At 42.2% G+C, this 21,379-nt stretch overlaps 3 protein-coding genes across 4 annotated transcripts; all 3 read left to right on the top strand.

Moving 5' to 3' along the window:
- The first annotated feature begins 2,308 nt into the window (after window positions 1-2,308).
- On the top strand, window positions 2,309-5,184 carry LOC109470467. Of its 2 annotated transcripts, none has more exons than XM_019769420.1 (5): window positions 2,309-2,361; window positions 3,186-3,349; window positions 3,675-3,806; window positions 4,081-4,172; window positions 4,330-5,184. In XM_019769420.1, exons 2-5 carry the CDS (start codon window positions 3,196-3,198, stop codon window positions 4,639-4,641), a joined length of 690 nt encoding a protein of 229 aa, XP_019624979.1. In that variant the 5' UTR covers window positions 2,309-2,361; window positions 3,186-3,195; the 3' UTR covers window positions 4,642-5,184. The 2 variants fall into 2 exon arrangements, with proteins under 2 accessions (XP_019624979.1, XP_019624980.1); XM_019769421.1 differs by having other exon boundaries at window positions 2,313-2,365; window positions 3,139-3,349.
- Window positions 5,185-6,152: 968 nt separating this feature from the next.
- On the top strand, window positions 6,153-13,071 carry LOC109470465 (4-coumarate--CoA ligase 1-like). Its single transcript, XM_019769418.1, has 12 exons — window positions 6,153-6,485; window positions 7,044-7,176; window positions 7,683-7,890; window positions 8,279-8,385; window positions 8,820-9,025; window positions 9,410-9,587; window positions 9,987-10,158; window positions 10,713-10,813; window positions 11,189-11,333; window positions 11,570-11,652; window positions 12,103-12,265; window positions 12,612-13,071. Exons 1-12 carry the CDS (start codon window positions 6,295-6,297, stop codon window positions 12,725-12,727), a joined length of 1,803 nt encoding a protein of 600 aa, XP_019624977.1. The 5' UTR covers window positions 6,153-6,294; the 3' UTR covers window positions 12,728-13,071.
- A 2,612-nt stretch (window positions 13,072-15,683) lies between these two features.
- LOC109470466 (beta-1,4-N-acetylgalactosaminyltransferase bre-4-like) lies at window positions 15,684-20,459 on the top strand. The gene is made up of 7 exons (XM_019769419.1): window positions 15,684-15,772; window positions 17,410-17,510; window positions 17,975-18,091; window positions 18,720-18,907; window positions 19,056-19,178; window positions 19,639-19,734; window positions 20,036-20,459. Exons 1-7 carry the CDS (start codon window positions 15,706-15,708, stop codon window positions 20,250-20,252), a joined length of 909 nt encoding a protein of 302 aa, XP_019624978.1. The 5' UTR covers window positions 15,684-15,705; the 3' UTR covers window positions 20,253-20,459.
- Window positions 20,460-21,379: the final 920 nt, after the last annotated feature.

A 21,379-nucleotide genomic window follows, 5' to 3' on the forward strand; every position in this document is an offset into this window, starting at 1 on the left:
ACCAAAGGGGCGCGGCAGGTGTCCCTGTTTTACTTACGACGGTGAAAACGTCACACCTGTCACGTTGTCATAGTTACCATACTTCTTGTGATAGCGGTCGATAAGATAAACGTTAAGGACGCTCTGTCCATTTTGCCTCTACAAGAGTGTGTATGACTTGTCGTTTTGTGCTATGTTTATTACCGGACTCCGAAGACCACGTTTAGGGCTTGCTGGAATAAGATAGATTAGTTTGCGGCCACTTATTTAAGTGAGGTTTATTTAAGCGTATTATCTGACATATATCACCGTTGTCAAATCCCACATTTCCAGCAATGGCTCTGTATGACATGCGAGTTTCGCACTACAGTTATGAACGGACCCTGGTCACTGTAATGATTGGTTTGCTGTCAATTATTTAATACAGCTTTTAATAACTGCAATGACCTCTGCTTTTGGAGGTCAGTGCGTGGGTTGGTAGCGTGTCCACGTATTTACGCATTCTATACTTCAAGTATTTGCATTTAGGGCATGAACATAATGACAAAATATGTGGGTACGTAAATGGTGACGTCTTGCTCATGGTCCTCGGCACGGTACTGTTTGTCATTAAAACGTGGGCATTCCCTCACAAAAACCTGCACTCGTAGGCTGAAATATGAAAAGTTATCTAAGGGCTTAGTACTGTTTCTGAATGAAATCATACATAGCAAATTTAAATAACCCCTTTATATAGCATAAGGTGACATACGACAGCCTTGTACAAGAACAACATTGTGCTTTATTGACCAAGTATACACGTGCTGCTTATCCGTTACCAGGTTCTGTATGGTATGTGGTGGGTCAGTGATTACGATGTAGGTTATGTCACCCATATCCGTTAGGCGATAACCCTGCCCTTCATAGATGAATTGTACGTTGAGCAATAAAATGCTCTCTACGCATTTTAGTGTGGAAATGAAATTTTCAATGGTCCTTCATATGAGATTTAATCAAGATACCAGCACTAGAGTAGGTATAAAAAACTAATGTAATAAATGTATACGTGTCTCTGAATTATTTTAATCTGTTTCTATGATTGTCGTTTTTGAAAATGTATTGAGGGTAGAACTTGAATAAAAAAGCTACTTAAGACCAAGTAGCAAACTATACATAGTTTAAAAATGTTCATTGGAGTCTCAAAACCTTTCAGCTAAGAAAGAAGGATTATTTGTGACCGGCGAACAGGTCGAGGTGGGTCAGTTAAAGTGTAAACTAACCTATTGATAACACTGTTTGCCGCTCCTGTCTCAACGTGATGAATTATGGCGGGAGAAACCTTAAGCGCATTTAGCGTGTTCAAAAGTAAATAGTTAACGCGCCACACCGCCGTTTTGACTGACAACACACTGACGTATACAAGCATGGTACAAAGTGGGCGTTTCATATGATGTGTAAATGTTGGTCAGAATAAGTAGATAATGCAGTACATGGCTAGCGCTCATTCTGAGTGTTTTGCGTTTAGTTTCAATACCAGAAAGGCGTGCGAAATAGCAAAATAGCACACTGAAACCGTAAAAGACTAGTGCAGACCAAAATCCTTAAATCTCATCGGAAATTAGCTTAGAAGGACAGTAAGGATTGATGATATGCTCAAATTAAATTTACGCTTCAGTTCGGTGGAATAAAGTGGACCGGAAGTGAAGGCGGTCTGCTTGATAGTAGACCGCTTTTCTCCCGCCTCATGCTAGCCATTATGGCACAGTCCAGTAAACCCTTGCCCAGAACCGTGCCCATGTACTTCTATGCCTAGAAATGTAGAGTTCAGGATCAGGCACGGTTCTGGGTAGTCTCCGCGTATCCAAGTACGTAGATTTGCCGCTTACACAGTTCTGGATACCGTAACATGATTCTGGATAAAGCACGGTTCTGGATAGCCTCTATCAGGCACCGCGGATCGTGGGTCGCAAATTGGAGCTTCTATGGCCCTGGATCTTCTCTGGTATACTATCCCTTTATTTCGGCCAATTTCTACTATTTTTCCAGCGATCCGCGGTGCCTGGTAGAGGCTAGGTTCTGGATACAACATACACTGCAGTTACCCCACCCTTCAACTCTGAACTCAACTTGACGGAACAAACCACGCGGCGTTGATGGGGGTACTGAACAGAACAGTTTGTACAGTATTTTGAGAAAGAACAGGTTCTTATCAAATCAAAAATGTATATTAAAAGATTACAATCTGCTGCATACATTGTATGCATGAGTATTGTGCCGTGCAGTATTGATTGTAAACGTAAGTAGCCTTCTACTCCCTAGCGTGGTTTGCTCTTACCAAAGTTCACGCGGTCAGAGTTTAGGTTATTCCAGCTGGGTGAAAAAGCAGGAAGGAAGACTAACAGATAAGGTGACACACTCACTCTGTTTTTTTCTCTCCTTTATCCATGTATCTAGCTATACTCATGATGACGATGTTATGGCATGGTGTTAATGCTGCTTATAACATAAAGTTGTTCCGAAGCGTTTTTATTCTCAATTGATTAGTGGAAGTCTAACCGGTTAGACAAACATGGCGGGGCATGTGTGGCAACATAGTTATTATGTCGTCTCTTGCACTTAATTCAAGTACTCCTAGATTCCGTTGATTTATTACAGCCTTTTGTACGTAGCATTCCGCATACAATGTTATATACAGGGCATATTCATGCTGTATATTGCAGCCAGAACTAAGCCGACCCAGACGGAGTGTAAACAATAGACTCTTAAGTAAATTGTGACATCTTCAATCTTAAATTCATTTATATAGTCTTCTTTTGTACCTATATCATGCTATAGTTTGTTTGATTGATTATGAATGGACTGGATTCATTTGGCAAAGTCTACAACTCGTAGATATATAGATATTAAGTAATCTAAATGCTTTCCTTATAGGTTAGGACCGAGCTAGCTAGGCGGGGCTGTATAGTGAACAAACTTTGACTTTGTTGTTTCAAGGACATTACAAAGTGTCCTTGGGTTGTTTAGAAACGTCGCTATTTTAGTATCCCGTCAATCTCCACGAGCGTCGGGTAGTGCAAAAGTGCAGAACTTTCCCCGCAAAAAATGGTCAGCTCTGTTTCTATTCATTCAAGTTTTCAATCATGTAGTATTAATCTTTAAGTTAGTATTTTCTTTTATCAGCACTGACCCAAACAGAGCCAAGGAGAGTTCAGGTGTGCCTCTAATTCAGCAAAGACGATGGCTGGCGCGTTCGTGTGGAACTTCTTCGTCCCTCCGCCGAGCGGTGATCTCCCCAAACTGGTGGAGTACTGGTTCTACATCGGGAACCACGCCGTCAACCATCACCCGGACTTCCTGGCGACTCACCTGCACAAGAACCTCGACCCAAACCGTGAGAAGAAACTTTGAACACATATTCCAATGTCCAGATAATTAAGAAAAATTAACTGTAATAGTCACACCTATAAAGTACAGAGTAAAAATAACTAAGAACAACGTTATTTCACACCCACCCTTTGGAGTGCCCAAATACTGACAGCTCGATCTTAAATGTACATAACGCTAATTTACAAAGTTATGCAGTGTGGTTAAACCCAAACTGTGGCACGCATTTGTTGGATTCTGTAATACTAGTACTAGCACATTGGCACTTTCGATGATCGTTCCTTCTACATACTAGTATCTACATATGAATATTTATGTTGTCACCTGTACAGCTAAGTTCGTCTATGTGAACTTCGGGATCTTCAAAACCGACGGGTTCATCTCTGGGAGAGGCAGGACAGAAGACATGAAGCGTGTCTTCATGGAAGCCCGCAAAATCAAAGAGGATGCCAAAGGCTTGATGGGTAAGTTCATACTAATAGATTATACTGCAGGGCAACAAAGGATTGCAAAACCCCTCCACTCGACAGAAAGCGTCCCCTGCCTGAATATATAGAAACTGCACGGAAGAAACACAGACGGACCAACGCACTTGGATACAGATTTACAAATGAACGCAAAACAGTACTACCATTCACGGCTTACACTTGATTCACTGAAGATTTTGAACAAGCAAGAGCAGTTCGTAGGTATTTTCTATTCTATTTATCAGTTTTGTATATCGTGCCAATACTACAGGTGGTTTTGTGGAGGCCGCTGTGTCCACGGGGAAGTCACCATACCCATATGAACGTCCCAATACCACTCGATTCATCGTCTCACACTTTACGGTAAATATTTTTATAGGCTTCTGTGTTCTTTCTACTTTTCTGATGAAATTGTTTCATAGATTTACGCGCAAAAACGCGAATAAAATATAAGTCAGTGTGTTGAGATGCTCAAATTTAGAAAAGAATGTTCAATGTTCTTTCATTCAATTCACAAAAGGTGCCTGACGATGTGTCCTCTGAGGATTTCGAGGCTAACTGGCGAGACTGGGCGGGTGTGAGTCTACTGGAGAAGGAGGTAACACCCGACATGGGGTACGCCTACTCCGCGCTGTACAGGAGGGTCACACCCCACGGACCCTACCGCTACGTGGTACGGTCCGAGTTCACAGGGCTACACGACAAGCACGACGCTGGCTTCGGGCTCGTCGGCAAACTTCGGGACTACTTCGGGTCCGACGCTCTGACGAGCAAGAAGATCGAGGCCGACGCCACCATGTGCAGTGTTGTGATTGACATGCAGAAAGATTAGGTATATCATCAGGAATAAAACACATAAAGCTAAAAAAAAAAGTATGGACAGGAATCTAGACTACTTTAGACTGCAAAACTGATTACTGTGAAGATGATTTATGAACTTGTAGTCTTGAGCTTTTTACGCTTTGTAGTAACCAGACGAATACTATGTGATACTATTTGTATCTCATAGTATCAATTTGCAATGCTAGTTAATGATATTGTTAACATTTAACCGTCATAAATGAAGAGTACATCTCAATAGAACAACTCTGGTATTCAGTGGCAGTCCACAGGCGGTTTTTAAGAAACAATTAGTTGCTATATAATTAAAAAATTACAATATGTTGCATTTTGATTTCAAATGGTGGCATAATTATCCGTAAATATTTCTATCAGGTTGGTGAATTGGTTCTGTATTCAAAATCACTTGTTTACAGAGGTGTATTAAATTTTGATAGAACGGTTTGCCTTTTGCATTTGGCTCGAAATGATGTCACGCCCCACAGTAACTAGAATAAGATTACTTTTTTAAGCAGAAATTCCAAGTTGTCTTGAGGCCTTCGAGATTAGAAAGATAACAACACATTCGACTGTACCTTTTCTTATTCAACACTTACCTTAATTATGCAATCTATCTTCGATTTCATGCTAATCAAGAGTAAGGAAATAGATCTAGACAGTTAGTTGAATTCTGGCAGGTATAAACAGCCCGGGGTGGGTTACCGGTTTAGTTGCGCAAGTGGGAAGTGAGTTGCACGTGCTTACACTTTTAAGATCTCTGTGACTGCGAGATTGCCACTTTACCGTATGTAGGCCGTACACGTGCTGCTTACGCACGGTACGTTCCGGTACGTAAGAGGCACGCGCGTCGCCCGTACTGGCTCGAACGGGGGTGAATTCTCAGCCCGAACGCAGAGAAAGTTTTACATGCACTTCAAGTGGCGTGAGTCTGTGTGCTTCCAAATCCGTTAGATTCCGTACGGTGGCGGTACTCACCACTTATGAATCCCTAAATGTGCCCACGTTTTTGCGCGTAGACAGAACGCAGTTGCACTGTATCTTATCTTTTAACTCCAGTGGTTGCACGTACGGCAGGTTGACTGCTGTAAGAAACAGGAGGAGCCAGTGAAAACCCACTGGTCCCGGGCGGGGTTCGCGCTACCAACTGACCCGGCTGACGGGTCTAGACCTTTTCGGCCGAAGGGTTAGAGTGTCTGGTTATGAAGCTCTAGTGCCCGGGAGGTCGTGGGTACGAACCCCGGCCCGGGACCAGAAGGGTTTTTACTGGCTCCTCCTGTTTCTTACAGTGCCCCTCGCTGAAGTCATGCCAAGGAATTCTAGCCTGCAGTCCTGTGACGCTGCAGGCGAGACATTTCCGACGTTTGTCTAGTTTTGTACCCTTTTCTCGTCAGGTTCCTGTGTTCTGATGGATACTGCCTTCTACACTATCAAGACGCCGAGACTGATTAATGTCATCCTGACCCGGAAGTGAAATATGATCCATGTGCCAGTCAGCCTATTTATTTGTTTGACCTCGGGCAGTCTTCTTTTGTTTCCTCGCGGGACAGACGCTTCTGCATAGCAGGGCGCACGCGAAGAGAAGGCACGCACACGTTCTACAGATACGATTAGTACAGCTTTATTTTTCGACCAGTGGTGAAGCTATATGTGTCTAAGAATGCACCCTTTACTCTTGAGACAGTTAACGTCTGCCACGTCTAATGTTCGTCGTCTTCAGGTGCTAAGAAGCAGCGTGGAGGCTGCCTTGGTTACAACAGGCAGCCCAGCCCGGACATTTGTTTCTTGTTATCCAAGGCCACTGCGTAAGGCTGAGGTCAAGTATGTACCCACCACATGGTAAGTTTTCTTGAGTTTGTTCTTCTGGTACTAGTAGCTTCTGTGCTACTGGTTCGTTGTGTTTGTGGTGTTACATGTGCCTATCTCGTGTTGCATCTATATCTGAGATAACGACCGATCCAGAGGGGGAGTGTGCAAATTAAATATGTAACAGGCGTTTTGGAAGGATGTATTACTAGTAGTCTTCCCAAGTAGTCTTACGCCTAAAACTAGACCCCAATACGAACTACCCTATAAGATCCTATCCTATATTTAAACACTGTAATATAAGCTAAACGTAGCCTTCGCGATCGCTTATGGTTCACTGCGAAAACATAACGAGTAGCAGCACTATACTGTCGCAAACAAACCCGCCATTTTTAAACTCCCGGGTTTATCAGGTCACAGGTTGATCTTTACTCAAAGGTCAATTGAACATATAACTCTAGGACAAACGTTAGGGCGGCAAACTTTAAAAGAAAAGTATGCATAATACCCTAGATCATCTTAGATAGGGTTTTTAAAACATTGATCTCCTCTATTGCAATGAAACAGTTTTCTTATAATTTTTTTCTTGAGGTCCCGAAGTTTCTCAACTGTTGAAAACGGCATTCTGAAGAGCAGGTTTCCAGACGTCAATATTCCTGGGAACGAGACCTTGACCCAGTACGTCACACAGCACTTTGATGACTATGGGAACGACGTCGCGATCGTGAGTATTATATAGCACGCATTTGTACAATAATGTACATTTGTACATTTATTAGGGGGTTGGATACCAAGATCTTACGTTTCTATACAATGATGTCGTCGATCGTCGATATCGTAATCACTAGAGTTGGGATTTGTTTTAAGTTAGAACTTTAGATCCAACACAATAAAGTTCTCTCACCTAGAGCTTTCGACCAGTCACTCTGGTCTTCCTTAGTAGACTGATCATGACCCAGTGACGAAAGCTCTAGATGAGAGAACTTGATTGTGTTGAATCTAAAGTTTTAACTTTAAACAGGTAACAACTTACAACACAGATGAACTTTCATGATACTCGTAGAGTTGGGATTTTATAAGAATTGTCCAAGCCAATAGATGTTAATGATAAATACCTGTACATTCTGCGATAGATCTGATAATGACAACACAGTGCCAGTAAAATGCAAATAGATGACCGGGTTACAACAAACATTGACTGTTTAATCATTACACTTTGTTGTGTTTCAGACAAACGGGGTTACCGGAGAATCGTACACGTATCTCCAGCTGCAAGACTTGATCCGACGCTTCGGCAGCGCCCTCACGCGGCTAGGGTTCAAACAGCATGACGTGTTGGCCATCTTCAGTCCGAACGTGCCAGAGTACGCCATAGCATTCTTCGGGGCTTCCTCTGTGGGGGGTGTGGTGACGACTGCGAATCCAACATATACACCAGGTTTGTATTTTCCATTTACATCTTGTACTAGTTGAGGCTGAGGTCACATTTCAAAACCGGGGCCCGGCCGGGTAGTCTTATGGATCTAAAAGTATGATATAATGGACAACCAAGCACAAGAAAGTTGTAAATATTAACAATGTGGATTATCTGCGTATATTCATGATATGAATTGTTGATTTTTTGCTAATCCAAACAGCCCGGCCCCGGTGTGACTTTAGCATTACGAGGATCCTGGTTCATACAAATGTATGTTGATACAAATGTTGATACAAATTGATTTAAAAAAAAGGATTACATACATGCGAAGTGCATCTGGTCTAAACTATTAACTATAAAAATAGGAGTATGATACTTTATTTAATTCGTATTTCCTTTTTCTCGGCAGATGAGCTCGCATACCAGTTGCAACATTCCAATGCGCAGTACGTCATCACAATACCGGATGTGGCGGAAACAGTCAAAGCGGCCAAAAGCAAATGTCCGAGCGTGAAAGTGAGTACATGTACATGTACGGGCTGTGATGTGTTTAAAAATTTTATTATTTTTATTAAAAACAATCGATTTTATACAGAATGACAATAGAATTGAAGCCGACGTGGGGTCGTGTGGCGTAGCGGCAGAGTGCGTGACTCGGAACCTAGAGGTCCCGGGTTCGAGTCCTGACATGCCACCGATCTTGGGAAAGGCACTTTACACGACTTTTCTCACTTCACTCAGGTGAAAATGAGTATTGTCCTGTCATGTATTTGTCCCCTGTGTTGGTGGCGGCATTAATATAAGTTGATAAAACTTGAGTGTGCCGGCACCACGTCTTGTGATTACATGTTGGAAAAAAAATTGAAGCCGAAATGTTTCAAGATAATCATCTTATGTAAAAGAAAAACTATCCAATTTCATATGTCATTTTTTGAAATCATCTAATACAGGAAATCTTCGTTATCGGAAGTGACGTGCCAGAATGCCGAAACTTCAGCGACCTTCTCGCGGACGATGGCTCGGCCTTTCCCGAGAACGTGTCCGTGAACACGGCCGAAGACGTGGCGGTGTTGCCGTACTCCAGCGGGACTACAGGCCGGCCCAAGGGCGTCGTCCTCACCAACAACAACATCGTCGCCAATCTCAGACAAATCATGTAGGATTATACTATCATTATTGATAAAGAAGATGTCTGTCACACTGGAATTTTTGATCGGGGTGCTTTTTTATATGTTCCCACCGATTCACAAGCCAAGACGCCGCTACCAAAAAGCTTGGGCACTCCTTTTGCCAAAAGTGGCAAGTTTATTTTTAAGTAACAGCATCAAGAGCGAAACCCCAGTTCAACAGAGGACAGGGTCCAACAATACATATGCATGCCGATCGGGCTGTTCATCTGTAAGAAAATGGTGACAAGTTTTGTCCCCGTTTCATCAGTGTCATCACAAAAAGCTATAGGCCCAATGTGTTCTTATGACGTGAGATCAGGCTTTTACCCTATTAAACTAATGCATTTTGTTGTGCTAATCTTACATCACAGAAACAAGGGGATGCTGGAATTTAACCGCCAGGAGGACTGTCTGATCGCGCAGTTGCCGTTCTTCCACATCTACGGGATGGTTGCCGTGCTGTCCTGCTGTTTACGTCAGGGCGTCAGGTTCGTCACCATTCCACGGTTTGAGCCAGAACTCTACCTGCGCGTCATTCAAGACTACAAGGTTAGTGATTTTCGTCTGTATGCCTTTTATCCTCTGCTTTCATATCACTAACACTAAGGGATACCGTTAACGCTTATAATTCCACCTGATACAAGTATACTAAGACCGTCACAATTAAACAAAAGTTTATTGTGGCCTTGTCTCCGACACACTTACAAAACTCTAGACCAGTCTTTTAGACATTTCAGGACAACTTAAGACTCGATTGGTCTGAGTCCTGTCATTTCTTGTAGTGAGCAAACGTAGTCACGTAAGTTATAGAAAAAAAATAAGAAAAGTGGTTAAAAGTTAGTAGACATTATTTCTCTGACATTGTTACTAGTATTTATCAACAAAATGAACTTTGAAGCTTACTTCAATGTCGCCAACAATCCTTATTTTTTGTTTTTCACCCAACAGGTAAACAGGGTGATGATGGTCCCTCCCATAGCCCTGTTCCTGTCTCAGCACCCGATGGTGGACCAGTATGATCTGTCACGTGTGAAGGATCTCATGTGTGCTGCTGCGCCTATGGGCATTAACCTGACCATGGCTCTCAGGGACAAACTCAAACCTCAATCTCTCAGGCAAGGTATGCAAGCAGCATTATCCATGCAATAGTAATATACTAATCTCCAAGCAGATCTTTCGGTGGGCGAAAGACAATATCAAATTTGCCTGCCTGTATCCATTTGCCCAAGAGTATCCAGACATGAAACCTGACCTCTGACCTCCATTCCTTGAGTTTCTTGTTTTTGACCTTTGAACGTTTGAACGGCTAGGACTATGAGTATAGGACTATGACTCTGTTTTGACGCATCAGACTTTTATGTTTACTGTATGTTGTCTTACTGTATGTAACAATGTCTTGTGTAATTTTGCTGGGCCCCCTTGGAAAACAGCTAATGTAAGCTGAATGGGGTTACCCAGCCGTCTTAAGATGAAATAAATAAATAAATAAATCCATTTCCTTACCTTCGGTGGCTAATGGACACTCCTTTGGCCAATGGATACTGCCTTGCCACCTTATGATCTGCTTGGAGACTTGTACTGGTTAACAGATATCTCGCGTATTCTGCGACAGTTAATTAGGGGACATTTTGTTTTCATTTCACAAAGAGCCTCTTTGTTGTTGTGTTTCTGAAGGGTACGGACTAACAGAGACCAGCCCTGTCACACACCTGTGTGTGGAAGACGAATTCGCACCTGGATCAGTCGGCATCACCTTACCAAACACGGAAGTTAAGGTGAGGTGCTTTAAATGTTTAGTAAACTCTGTGTTGTCTAATGATGTCATTTCATGTCATACCATTGTAAGTTAAGCAGTTCCATTTCCGCAATTGTGAGTAAAGTTTACTCAATGTTTTCGGTTTCAACGTGAATATCCACGTATAATCGTTGCTACCAGGCCTAGAACTACAAATGAGGTACCTTAAACTTTGACACAATGTACACGCCCACTTAAAACTATGAGTCTACTGAGGATGACCAGAGTGACTGGTCGAAAGCTCTAGGTGTGTTGGACCAAAAGTTTTAACTTTAAACATGTAACTACCAACACAGGTGAACTTTCATGATAGTATGAGTTGACTTATTAAGACGAGTAATGCCCCTTGCAACAGGTGATTCATACAGAGACCGGACAAGCTCTTGGCGAGGGAGAAGACGGAGAAATTTGTGTCCGTGGACCGCAGGTCATGAAGGGCTACTTGAACAACCCCGAGGCAACAGCCGGGTGCATTGACAGTGACGGGTGGTTCCACACGGGTCAGTTGACTTAAGGTTGCCATAATTTAAAAAAAGAGATAATCCTGTCACTTTTTGTTTGATATTTGCAAGTTAGACAACTATGACGCAGTTAGACACCTAAATATTGGAAATGACCCACCCGAAACGGCCGTTCACCTACAAGGAACAAAAGGAATATCCATGTAACTATGAATATAAGAATTAGATGCAATGTGACTAATAATAACATGTTGAAACAATACGTTATACTATAGGTGACATCGGGCATTATGACGACAAGGGATACTTCTACATCGTTGATCGTCTAAAGGAGCTGATCAAGTATAAAGGGCTTCAGGTACAACATTTTGTGTTTTTTATTCATCTGCAGTTTCAGACATGCTGAAGCAAATGCATTAACTACTTACATTATAGACAAACTCATAAAACATGAAGAAGTGCTTGATGTCGCTGGGGTCATTAATCTCAAGTTCCTGTAGTACAAATAACAAAATGTGTACTAAATATTCCGAAAATGATAGCTATTTTCCGCCATCGGTATACATCATGACGAAAAGGCTAAACCTTATGTCCAACACTAAGTAAATCTTATTGTTTATCTGGCACGTATGGCCTTCTGCTGCAATCACGTGTTTCCGACGTCACGTCCCGGAAACTGCAGTAGACGGGTCCATTCTGTGAACAAGGCTGACTGAGTTAGCCGAAAATTTGTGTTGGACATTTGGTTAAGTCTCAGTTTACCCAGTGTTGGACATGAAGTTTTTGTCATTATTTTGTCTTATCTCAGGTCGCACCTGCGGATTTAGAGGCGGTCCTGCTGGGCCACCCCAGCGTGCAGGACGTGGCCGTCATCGGGGTGCCTGACGAGCGGGCCGGGGAAGTACCCAAGGCCTTCATCGTCAAGAAGTCGGACGACGTCACGGAAAAGGAGATCGTAGACTATGTTGCAGGTGCCGTTAGGATTTTTTGTTTCCATACGTTAACGTTTGTGAAATTTGATGCCTTAAGACAGTATTGAATTGTATCATGTGTAAAACAGCTGTTTTCTAAAACCATGACTGCCGGAGATCGTTGTAGATTGTTGATTCTGCCGTAGCTCTGTTAAAAAATACTATCACGTAAACTCTTGCAATGTGTGTAACGTTACTTGCTTGTTTGTCGTTTTCGTTTTATACAGATCAAGAAACATTCACGTTGGTTTTATCTTCGAGATTTTAAGCATATTGATGAGAGATAATATGGATAGATAGAGTATTTTTGACGTGCCGACAAAGCATTTTCTCTGTCATCTTTCAGGTAAAGTGGCACCATTCAAGAAGTTGCGGGGCGGAGTTGAATTTGTGAATGAAATCTCAAAGTCTGCCAGTGGAAAGATCTTGCGAAGGACTCTTCGAGACATGTCGAGAAAATAATTGATGCATCTCTAACTCAATCTTCTTGCCAATATGTTATGACCAGTATATGTATATATACAGACTAGCACGTCCGGTTTGTGTCGACGATTTACAGTAATAAGATAGAGACCATTGGCGAGCCAACGCCGACCAGAAAGTAGTGAATAACAGAATACTGAAAATACCTCATATTAAATGGTTGCATTGCTTCCACCGTAGATTAGGGGACTGATAACGCACTAGTCCAGATTTTAAATGATATTTCGCACGGATAATTATGATGCTTTGATCATTGAAATATATCATCTTTTTTATTGTACCTAATCTGGATTTTAGAATAATGTTGATTCTAGATTCCCTAGAATATTAGGAGATTTTAAAATAGGATTTTAAAAATATGGGATTATTCCCAGAAAGTAAAAAAAGACTTTTACCGTAAATTTAGAAACAATGACCTAGAAGATATTCCTTTTTGTAATAAAAGCTGTATCTACTAGTTCTGTCGTTGATGGTAATATTGGAACTGAGGACAAAGCACTAAAGAGTTTGTGGGGTCGTGTGGCGTAGCGTTAGAGTGTTCGGGTTCGAATCCTGCGCGATGTCACCGATCTTGTGCCCTAAGGAAAGGCACTTTACACGACTTTCCTCACTTCACTCGGGTGTAAATGAGTACCTAGCTTCGGTTAGGGCCGTCCCTCGGATAGGACGTTAAATGGAGGTCCCGTGTTTGGGGAGAGCCACACCCCAGGCACGTTAAAGAACCCACCGCACTTATCGAAAAGAGTAGGGGATCTTCCCGGTGTGAGTGGTTCAAACCTTGCAGTCTGGTCTCAGGTTTGACATCTTGAAGAGGTGATAGTCACCTGTTATGTCAGTCCTTCGACAAATGTGGTAAATCTCCATAAATGAATAGGCAAATAAAGAAAGAAATGTTCTTGATCCCCTGAATACGTATATCTAGTTGTGCGTCACTCTCATTATCCGCCATTTTGGGAGCTCAAATATAGATAAATTTTACGGCTCTCAGTGGTCAATATGAGATGTTGTCACATCGGCGCACCAAATCCGTAAGGTGTTTTTGGCACCCTGACAGACAGATTAGCCTAAGAGGCTCGGTGGGCGTCACTCCACCGTATAGGTGGGGAAGTCGTGTAAAGTGCCTTTCCCAAGGGCACAACGTCGGGCTACGGTGAGTATCGAACCCGGGACCTCTCGGTTCCGAGTCCAACGCTCTAACCGTTGCGCCACCGACGCCAACGGTGGGAGCTGAGGTACATTAATATTAATTAATATTGTACCTCACGTAGTCAGGTACAAAATCGTGTCGGAAGTACTCTACTCAGGTATGCCGTAAACACGTGCGTGATCAAGGGGTAGGTTACCTGTTGACACGAACGTCGGTTGTCAGAGGTAACTAGTTCCATTTTGGCACAGGGGAAAAGAAAAGAAATACTCCTGCCTGGAGTAGCTTGACGTTCTGTTGAAATAGTGTTCAAATAGTTCTTTGAAAGCTTTAGGGTTGAGTTGTATCCCTTATGTGCCGGTCTTGCTGTTGGTGAGTCTTTTTTCTTTTACCATACATAATATATAAGAACATATATATTGCCTGTCGCAGCCACGTTTTACCACTCTTTATCCGCCATTTTGGGGTGCAGTGTGATTTCGTGTGCTGAGGTAACGTCACACGGAGCCGAACAAGTATGCCCCCCGAACACTGCCGAACTCCCCCCCGTTGAAATATGGTTAGGAGTGTGTCGGGAGAATGTCGGCTGTGGTTGGCTGGTATTCGGCGAGGTCGGCGACTGTTCGGTTGCGCATGCCGCTGAATGATTCAAAATATTAGAAACATTCAGGTGTGGACGCGATGTTCGGCTAAAGTTGGCTGGTGGTTGGCTGGTGTTCGGGAGTAGGTCAGCAGTGGTCGGGGCGTGGTTGGGAGTCAACTTTGACTCAAATTTAACTCAAATTTGTAGGAAATTAGGCGTGGACTACCTTCTGGTCAGTCTGCTCCCGGAAATTGTGCCCTACCCAGCATTGCTACACATCCTTACATGAACAATTTTTGTTCAGATACCACCTTATTGGAACGCGGAACTGTGCTTCGATATCCGGGTGAACTGAGTATGTATTAAAATACTTTGTGGCAAGGTCCAGAGTCTGTGTTAACCAGCCTGGACGATTGGTGACAAATTCTTTTTTAAATGCAACAACAAGATTGTGCCTTGTGTCGAAGGCTGCAGCTGTAAAAGGTAAGATAGTTGGTGACGAAACATTCCCAGCGTACGATGACCTGCTGGGTTCTTTTATATGTCCATAACAAACATCCTTTAAGTAGGAAAAAGAGATCATCAATTTTAATTTCTGTCATTCCTCGCGAGATTTCCACGCAAACACGAGATTACCTATGATATACACTATGCCCCTGAGCTTTCCAATGTCGTGCATGTATATACTTTAATGCAGTGTTGAGTTGAGTCTCTGGTGACACGATTTTACATGCTTTACATTCCTTTTGCAGGTAACAGCCATAGTCTATGTAAACTTCCCATTGTGCCTTGTACATGTAGGTAAAGGACGGTACGGTCGGTCACCCAAAAAGCATGTCGTGCAGGATTCCAAGAAAACTAGTAAGGCCCAAGCGAGTGCTGATTCTTCTAATAATGTGCCTTGTTGCTGTGGCGTTTTTTGTGGCACTTCTTGGTGCTGATTTTTTCACTGACAGAAATGGAACAGAAAAATTGTATGTGGACCCTTCCAACGGCGAGGGATTGTTGCATGATTCTGAACCCACAGACTTTCAAATCGGACCAAATGTTAGGCCAGAGTTCGTAAACCATTCCATTCAAGAAACATTTGAAAGGAGCCTGCTACGGACTGCAAAGAACGCCCATTCACGTGCTATCGTCTTAAAAACAGATGGAAAGATGCAACCTTCTACGGACAATAGATCCATGCATTCTAGAGATTCAAGTTTCAAAGAAGTCAACAATGCATCGATGCAAGACATGACGGAGGCTACAGCCAGGGGATTAGAGCTATGTCCTGCTGAACCACCATTTCTACGTAAGTAAAGAAATTATATATATCATCATATCAAAACAAATATTTTCATCTTTTATTCAAAACTCATAAATACATGTGTGTATTTATTTATTTAAACCAGTCTATATTTTGTAAGCGAAGCACCGATGGGCCAACCGCTGACCAATGAAAAATATCAAAGCTGTTGAAATTCGTTTTGAAAACGGAACTTACGACTGAATAGCTCAGTTACTGATTACAATGGCTGCTGTGGCCGTTGGAAGGTGACAGCTGCACAGTCAACATTGACTTTTTAAAAAAATGCAGTGATAAAATACATTAATGTAAGTCTAGAGCTTTGAGTATGTCAAATATTACATACAAATGTTGACTTAAGCCTTACAACGTACTTTTGCAGATCCTAAAATTGTCTAGTAAGATTTTTCACACAATAAATTAGAAATATTAGTTAAGTGTTCGAGACCAGCTCGGAAGTTGTTTATTACGGTTGGACATTTTTTATATATCTAGTACACACATATGCGTTAAAATCGTGGCCATCTTGTGTTTTACTACAACCATAGTATTGACTACATTGCGTGACTGCTGTGGTATTTAAAAGCTTGTAAGTTATTAAACATTGATGCAAAGACATAATCGGTTGTCAAATAATTTCTTGAAAATTATCAATCAACAATTACTTTTTGTTTTCGGTACGCCGGGTATCATGTACACATTTCGACCTATAGATCAGCATTAATAATCTACACCGAGGACACTCTACATAATGTCCTTGTTTACACAAAACATTTGATATACTAACATCTGTGTCCATAATATCACCAGGGTCCAATCCATAATATCGCCACCTTGAGAAACATGTGCTTAAAGATATTTTTACTGTAACATACCCTGGGTATGTACATTTGATGTGTGAAGGAGTGCATACCAAAAGTATGTTGCAGTAAAAATATCTTTAAGCACAGTGTTTCTCAAGGTGGCGATATTATGGACCCTGGTGATATTATGGACACAGATGTTATAGCGAGTACGGAGCTAAATCGATTTAAACTAACGTTTCCTTCAGCGTAAAAAAACTAAGTAAGAAAATCCTGACAGATAAAAGTTTTACGTGGGATGTAACATTCCACAGCAATAACCTAAATAGCTAAAAAAGAAAAAAATCAAGCAGCAGCGAAATTATGTAACCCCCTGTGTTTGTATGAAATACAACAAAAGAATGAAACCACAGCAAGTAAAGTTTATGGATGACATCCTCCGCAGACTCCAAATCTATTGCGATCGGGCAAAAAACAAGGCGGGCCCAAAGAACAAGATTCCTACATTTTGAGGTATACCTCACTGCACGAAAAGTTGGATTTACCAAAGGTTGTAAACTCAGGTAATGTTGACTATGTACACAGTATCTGGCTTTACAATGGTAGTAAATAAAGGTCAATTGCAGCAATTTCCTTTACAACCGTTAAAAGTCCGGTATTATCGTACTTGACTTATTTACTGGCATTGTAAAGTTTAGAAGTGTTTATTAGGAAAAAAACAAAGTAAAACATTACCCAACTATACTGCTCCGGTAAATCTAAGTTTTCGTGCAGTGCCTGTTTATTTTAGTAATGCGGTTCCCTCTTTTCTGACAGTTGTATAATTTTTGCATTTCGCAGGAGGGAGGCTACGTGTCTACCTAAAAAAAACGACAGGAGAGAACCCGGATGTTCGTCTTGGAGGAAAATGGCGGCCTCCAAACTGTACTGCCAGACACAAGGTCACGTGATTTTGTAGACTTTTATGATTATGCACGGTTTGATAAGCAATAGCAATGGTGCCCATATAAAAATAAACAAAACAAAAAAAGACTGGCATTGAAAAAAATACATTGCCATGGCGACGGTGGTTGCTGTTAGGGTTATTGTATCATTTAATGATTTTGAGAAAGACTTGGTACGTAGACAGATACAGTGCACTCCTCGCCCTGAGTGTATAGTAATCGAGCCCCGGGGTCACAGAAAGTAGGACCATCCGTGGAAAAGAGGTCTTCCCAAGGGTTTCCAGGAATGTGGGCATAGATGTGGGTCAGAGTCAGAGACATGCCTGTGGACATTCCATTCCTGTGGACAAAATGCCTGTACCATTCCTAGAATTCTTGCAAACTGCACACAATACTGTACCATTAGGCTCCTCCCTGAGACGTTGCCAAAAAATCAGCTAAATCTTCTGCTGTTCTTCCAGGTGGCCATCGTTATTCCGTTTCGTGACAGAGAGACACATCTGCGGGTGTTACTGAGACACCTGCACCCGATTCTACAGCGGCAGCAGCTGGACTATGGTGTGTACGTGGTGGAGCAGGTGGGCCCCACATTGAGTACTAACTTACTTCGATACAGTTAGGTGGCTGCTCCCCTGACATCGTCAGCTGCTATCCGGTCATCCTCGGAGGTTTCGCCCCTCAAGCAGGACCTCCTCCGTCCGGTGGGGTGACAGTACTGGCCAGGTACTGCCTTTCAGGGGGTTGTTGGTTTCCACTTGCTCTCTCCGTTTCTCCACACCTAGCGTGATGCCACTTCTGCTGTCTCTGCCATCTTTGAGACCGTATCTCGCCGTTGTTTCCCCACTATTCCTAGCGCCCCCAGCGCTCTCCAAGCCGACTGCCAACCGGTTACTACTAGTACTGCAATTGTTTCTTTACCGTTTTTATTCTTACCTTCGCAAGGATTGGTATGTTTCAGTAGCGTTTGGCTGTGGTTTTGTGAATGCAACTGGCTCATAGCTGACTGTAGGAAGACTGGGCCTTGCAGTCTGACATTAAGCCACAATGCATTGCGAGTGCACATGTGCAATCCGAACTGTGAGATGTTATCTATTTATTTCTCTTTACACCTTGTTAAATATACTTAAAGTTTAGTTTGTCCTCTGTGAGATGAAACAGGTTTCTCTACACACCCTTAACACATATTCAATGTTGAACTGTTCTCAGTATGGAAACGGCACATTCAACAAGGCAACGCTAATGAACATAGCCTATGTCTTCGCGCTGAGTGAAGACGACTATAGCTGTTTTATCTTCCACGATGTGGACCTACTGTCAGAGGATGATCGCAACTTGTACACCTGTGCAGATCAGCCCAAGCACCTCTCTGTAGCTGTTGACACATTAAAGTACAGGTATGTCTTATCGCAATTATCATAGTTATTGTTGCCTTCGTCAGAAGGCTATGTTTTCGGTTTGGCATGGCGGAGTGGTTCTGGTGTGGGTCTGTATGTATGTCAACCTCATAACTGACACTTCTATCTACTGTTCTATCTACAAAAGACTACCCTATGAGGACATATTCGGCGGAGTGGTAGCGCTTACTGCAGACCAGTTCAGACGGGTGAACGGGTTCTCTAACCTCTACTGGGGCTGGGGAGCGGAGGATGACGACATGTCCAGAAGGTACGTACCTTATTATAGACGTCATCACTGTGTTTGCACCCACGTGACTATGACGTAAGTGAGGCAGCCATGTTGTAGGCTTTTGCCTGAGCACCACCCAGTCTAACAGGCAAAGAAAACGCTTGACTCTTTCGAAATTTTCAAATCTAGTCACGGGCTTGAGATCAAGTAAGACAGGTAAAATGCGGAAGCTTCAAACTAATGACAGCTGGATTGCAGATGTAATTTCTAATTTTTTTCACGGTACGTTTATGTTCACTGTTTTCACTGTCACTTCTGTACCGTAAATTTATCATTACAGGTACCAAATAGTTCCTGCACCTGAACATATCCATTTTCTCAGACTATGAAATTTTGCGTGAACATAAGTGAATTACAAGTAATTACAATAAAATGACATGTATGCAGTTCATGTAAAATTCGCCAGGACGGTGACGTGTGTTCACATGTGTACTATCAGGGTCCGAATGAGTGGCTGGAAGATATTGAGGCCGCCTGTCTCTATTGCCAGATTCAGAATGATTCCTCACAAGAAAAGACGAGCTTCAGCAGCAAAGTAAGGCTCAACATTCCTGCATTGAAATACATTACTACAAGTATACATTTCCAACCTAGATTTTACTAAAAAAATAAATATATTTCGGACAAACAATCTGTACAACCATTTTCCATGCCTTTCTAATGATAACGATTGTGGTATTCCTTGGACCCAAAAGTTGGTCATTTTTGTGTATTAAAATACAGAGTGTAGCATGTTGATATCACCTTTGTCTGTGCCAGTATGCTATATATATACAATATTAGTACGCTAAAGTATAGTTATTCTTAGTAATGTAATGTATTATTACTCTACACAGGGACCGTGTATATGACCACATTGTCAGCAACTTCACCGCTGACGGATTGAACAGTCTGGAGTATGAACTAGTTTCTGTGTACAAGAACCGTCTCCTCACGCATATTGTTGCCAACCTGAAGCTTCAAGAACCCAGGTGGACAAATGTAACCGACGAACATACGGTCACTAGGAATAAGACCATGCACCGCAACAGAAGAAAATATGGTAACCCGTGAGAAACATGAAAAGGTACTGCATTCCTTGTTACGTTTGCTAAGACGTGCATTTGTCGGGCTTGTAGCAAACGATTAAATCAGAATGGCTGGGAAAGAAGGTCTGAATAGCACCTAATCTACCTTTTAGTGCCAGCAATATTGCCCCATAATTCAGCAATTGACACCAAATTGTACGATCTTTATCGATATTTAGCAGGGCAAACTGAATGGCTCTGTTAATATATGCAGCTCGTCAACAGCAACTGGACTAAATCGATAAATTAGTGTTTTTCGTGTGGAAAAAACATTAACTTTGCAATGGCGAAACTTTTCTGCCGAAGCGACTGAGGGCCTTATACATTAGATGTGAAACACTATATTACCGTTCAATGTACTAGAAATGATGATATTACATTCTCTATCAGATTACCATTTACACTGTAACCGCATTAACTTGGATGAAATCGATACTGATCTTTGTTTCAAGCTGGTTGGGAAGACCAGTGTTCCTACTGATTTGATTTTCCAGCGAGGATTAATAATCATGTAATGACACTCAGGACCGATATGATTTTATGTAACCGAAGAAGATGCATCAACAGATGTTACGGAGAATAAAACCGAACATATGAAATCTCTGAAGGCGGTATCTTTGTGCCACACTCGGGCATCTCGGCCCCTTTACGACTGCTACACGCACGCCTGTAGTAGAATCCATGATGTCGGGCTATTAGTTTGCAGCAGATTTGGGCCCTCCGTAAGGACCATACATACATATACATCCATCGTATTGCACCTCTGAGAGACATCATGGACCTGTATCAGCGGTTCGCCTGACATTTAAGTGCTGAGCGGGGATACAAAATGCACGCTTCCTAGTGTCGTGTCGTTTGGCCTGGGGGGAACTTATACCCGATCGATCAGTAGCGACTTTTTCTTTGGTCTAAGATTAATAGTCCCACACAGGAAAATAAAAGTTAACGCAAGCATGAATGAGCCAGAACTAAACGTTCTGATTCTTCGCTGTGTCATATCTGTGAAGCTCAGGTTCCGTTTTCAGTTTCAGTTTCAGTTTTATTCAGATCCACAATTAGCCTCATAAGAGGCTATTCTTCCTGTGGTCTACACATTCATATTTACATACATAT

Source organism: Branchiostoma belcheri, unplaced genomic scaffold (genome assembly GCF_001625305.1).
Source record: "Branchiostoma belcheri isolate BF01 breed outbred unplaced genomic scaffold, Haploidv18h27 scaffold226, whole genome shotgun sequence".
NCBI lineage: Eukaryota > Metazoa > Chordata > Leptocardii > Amphioxiformes > Branchiostomatidae > Branchiostoma > Branchiostoma belcheri.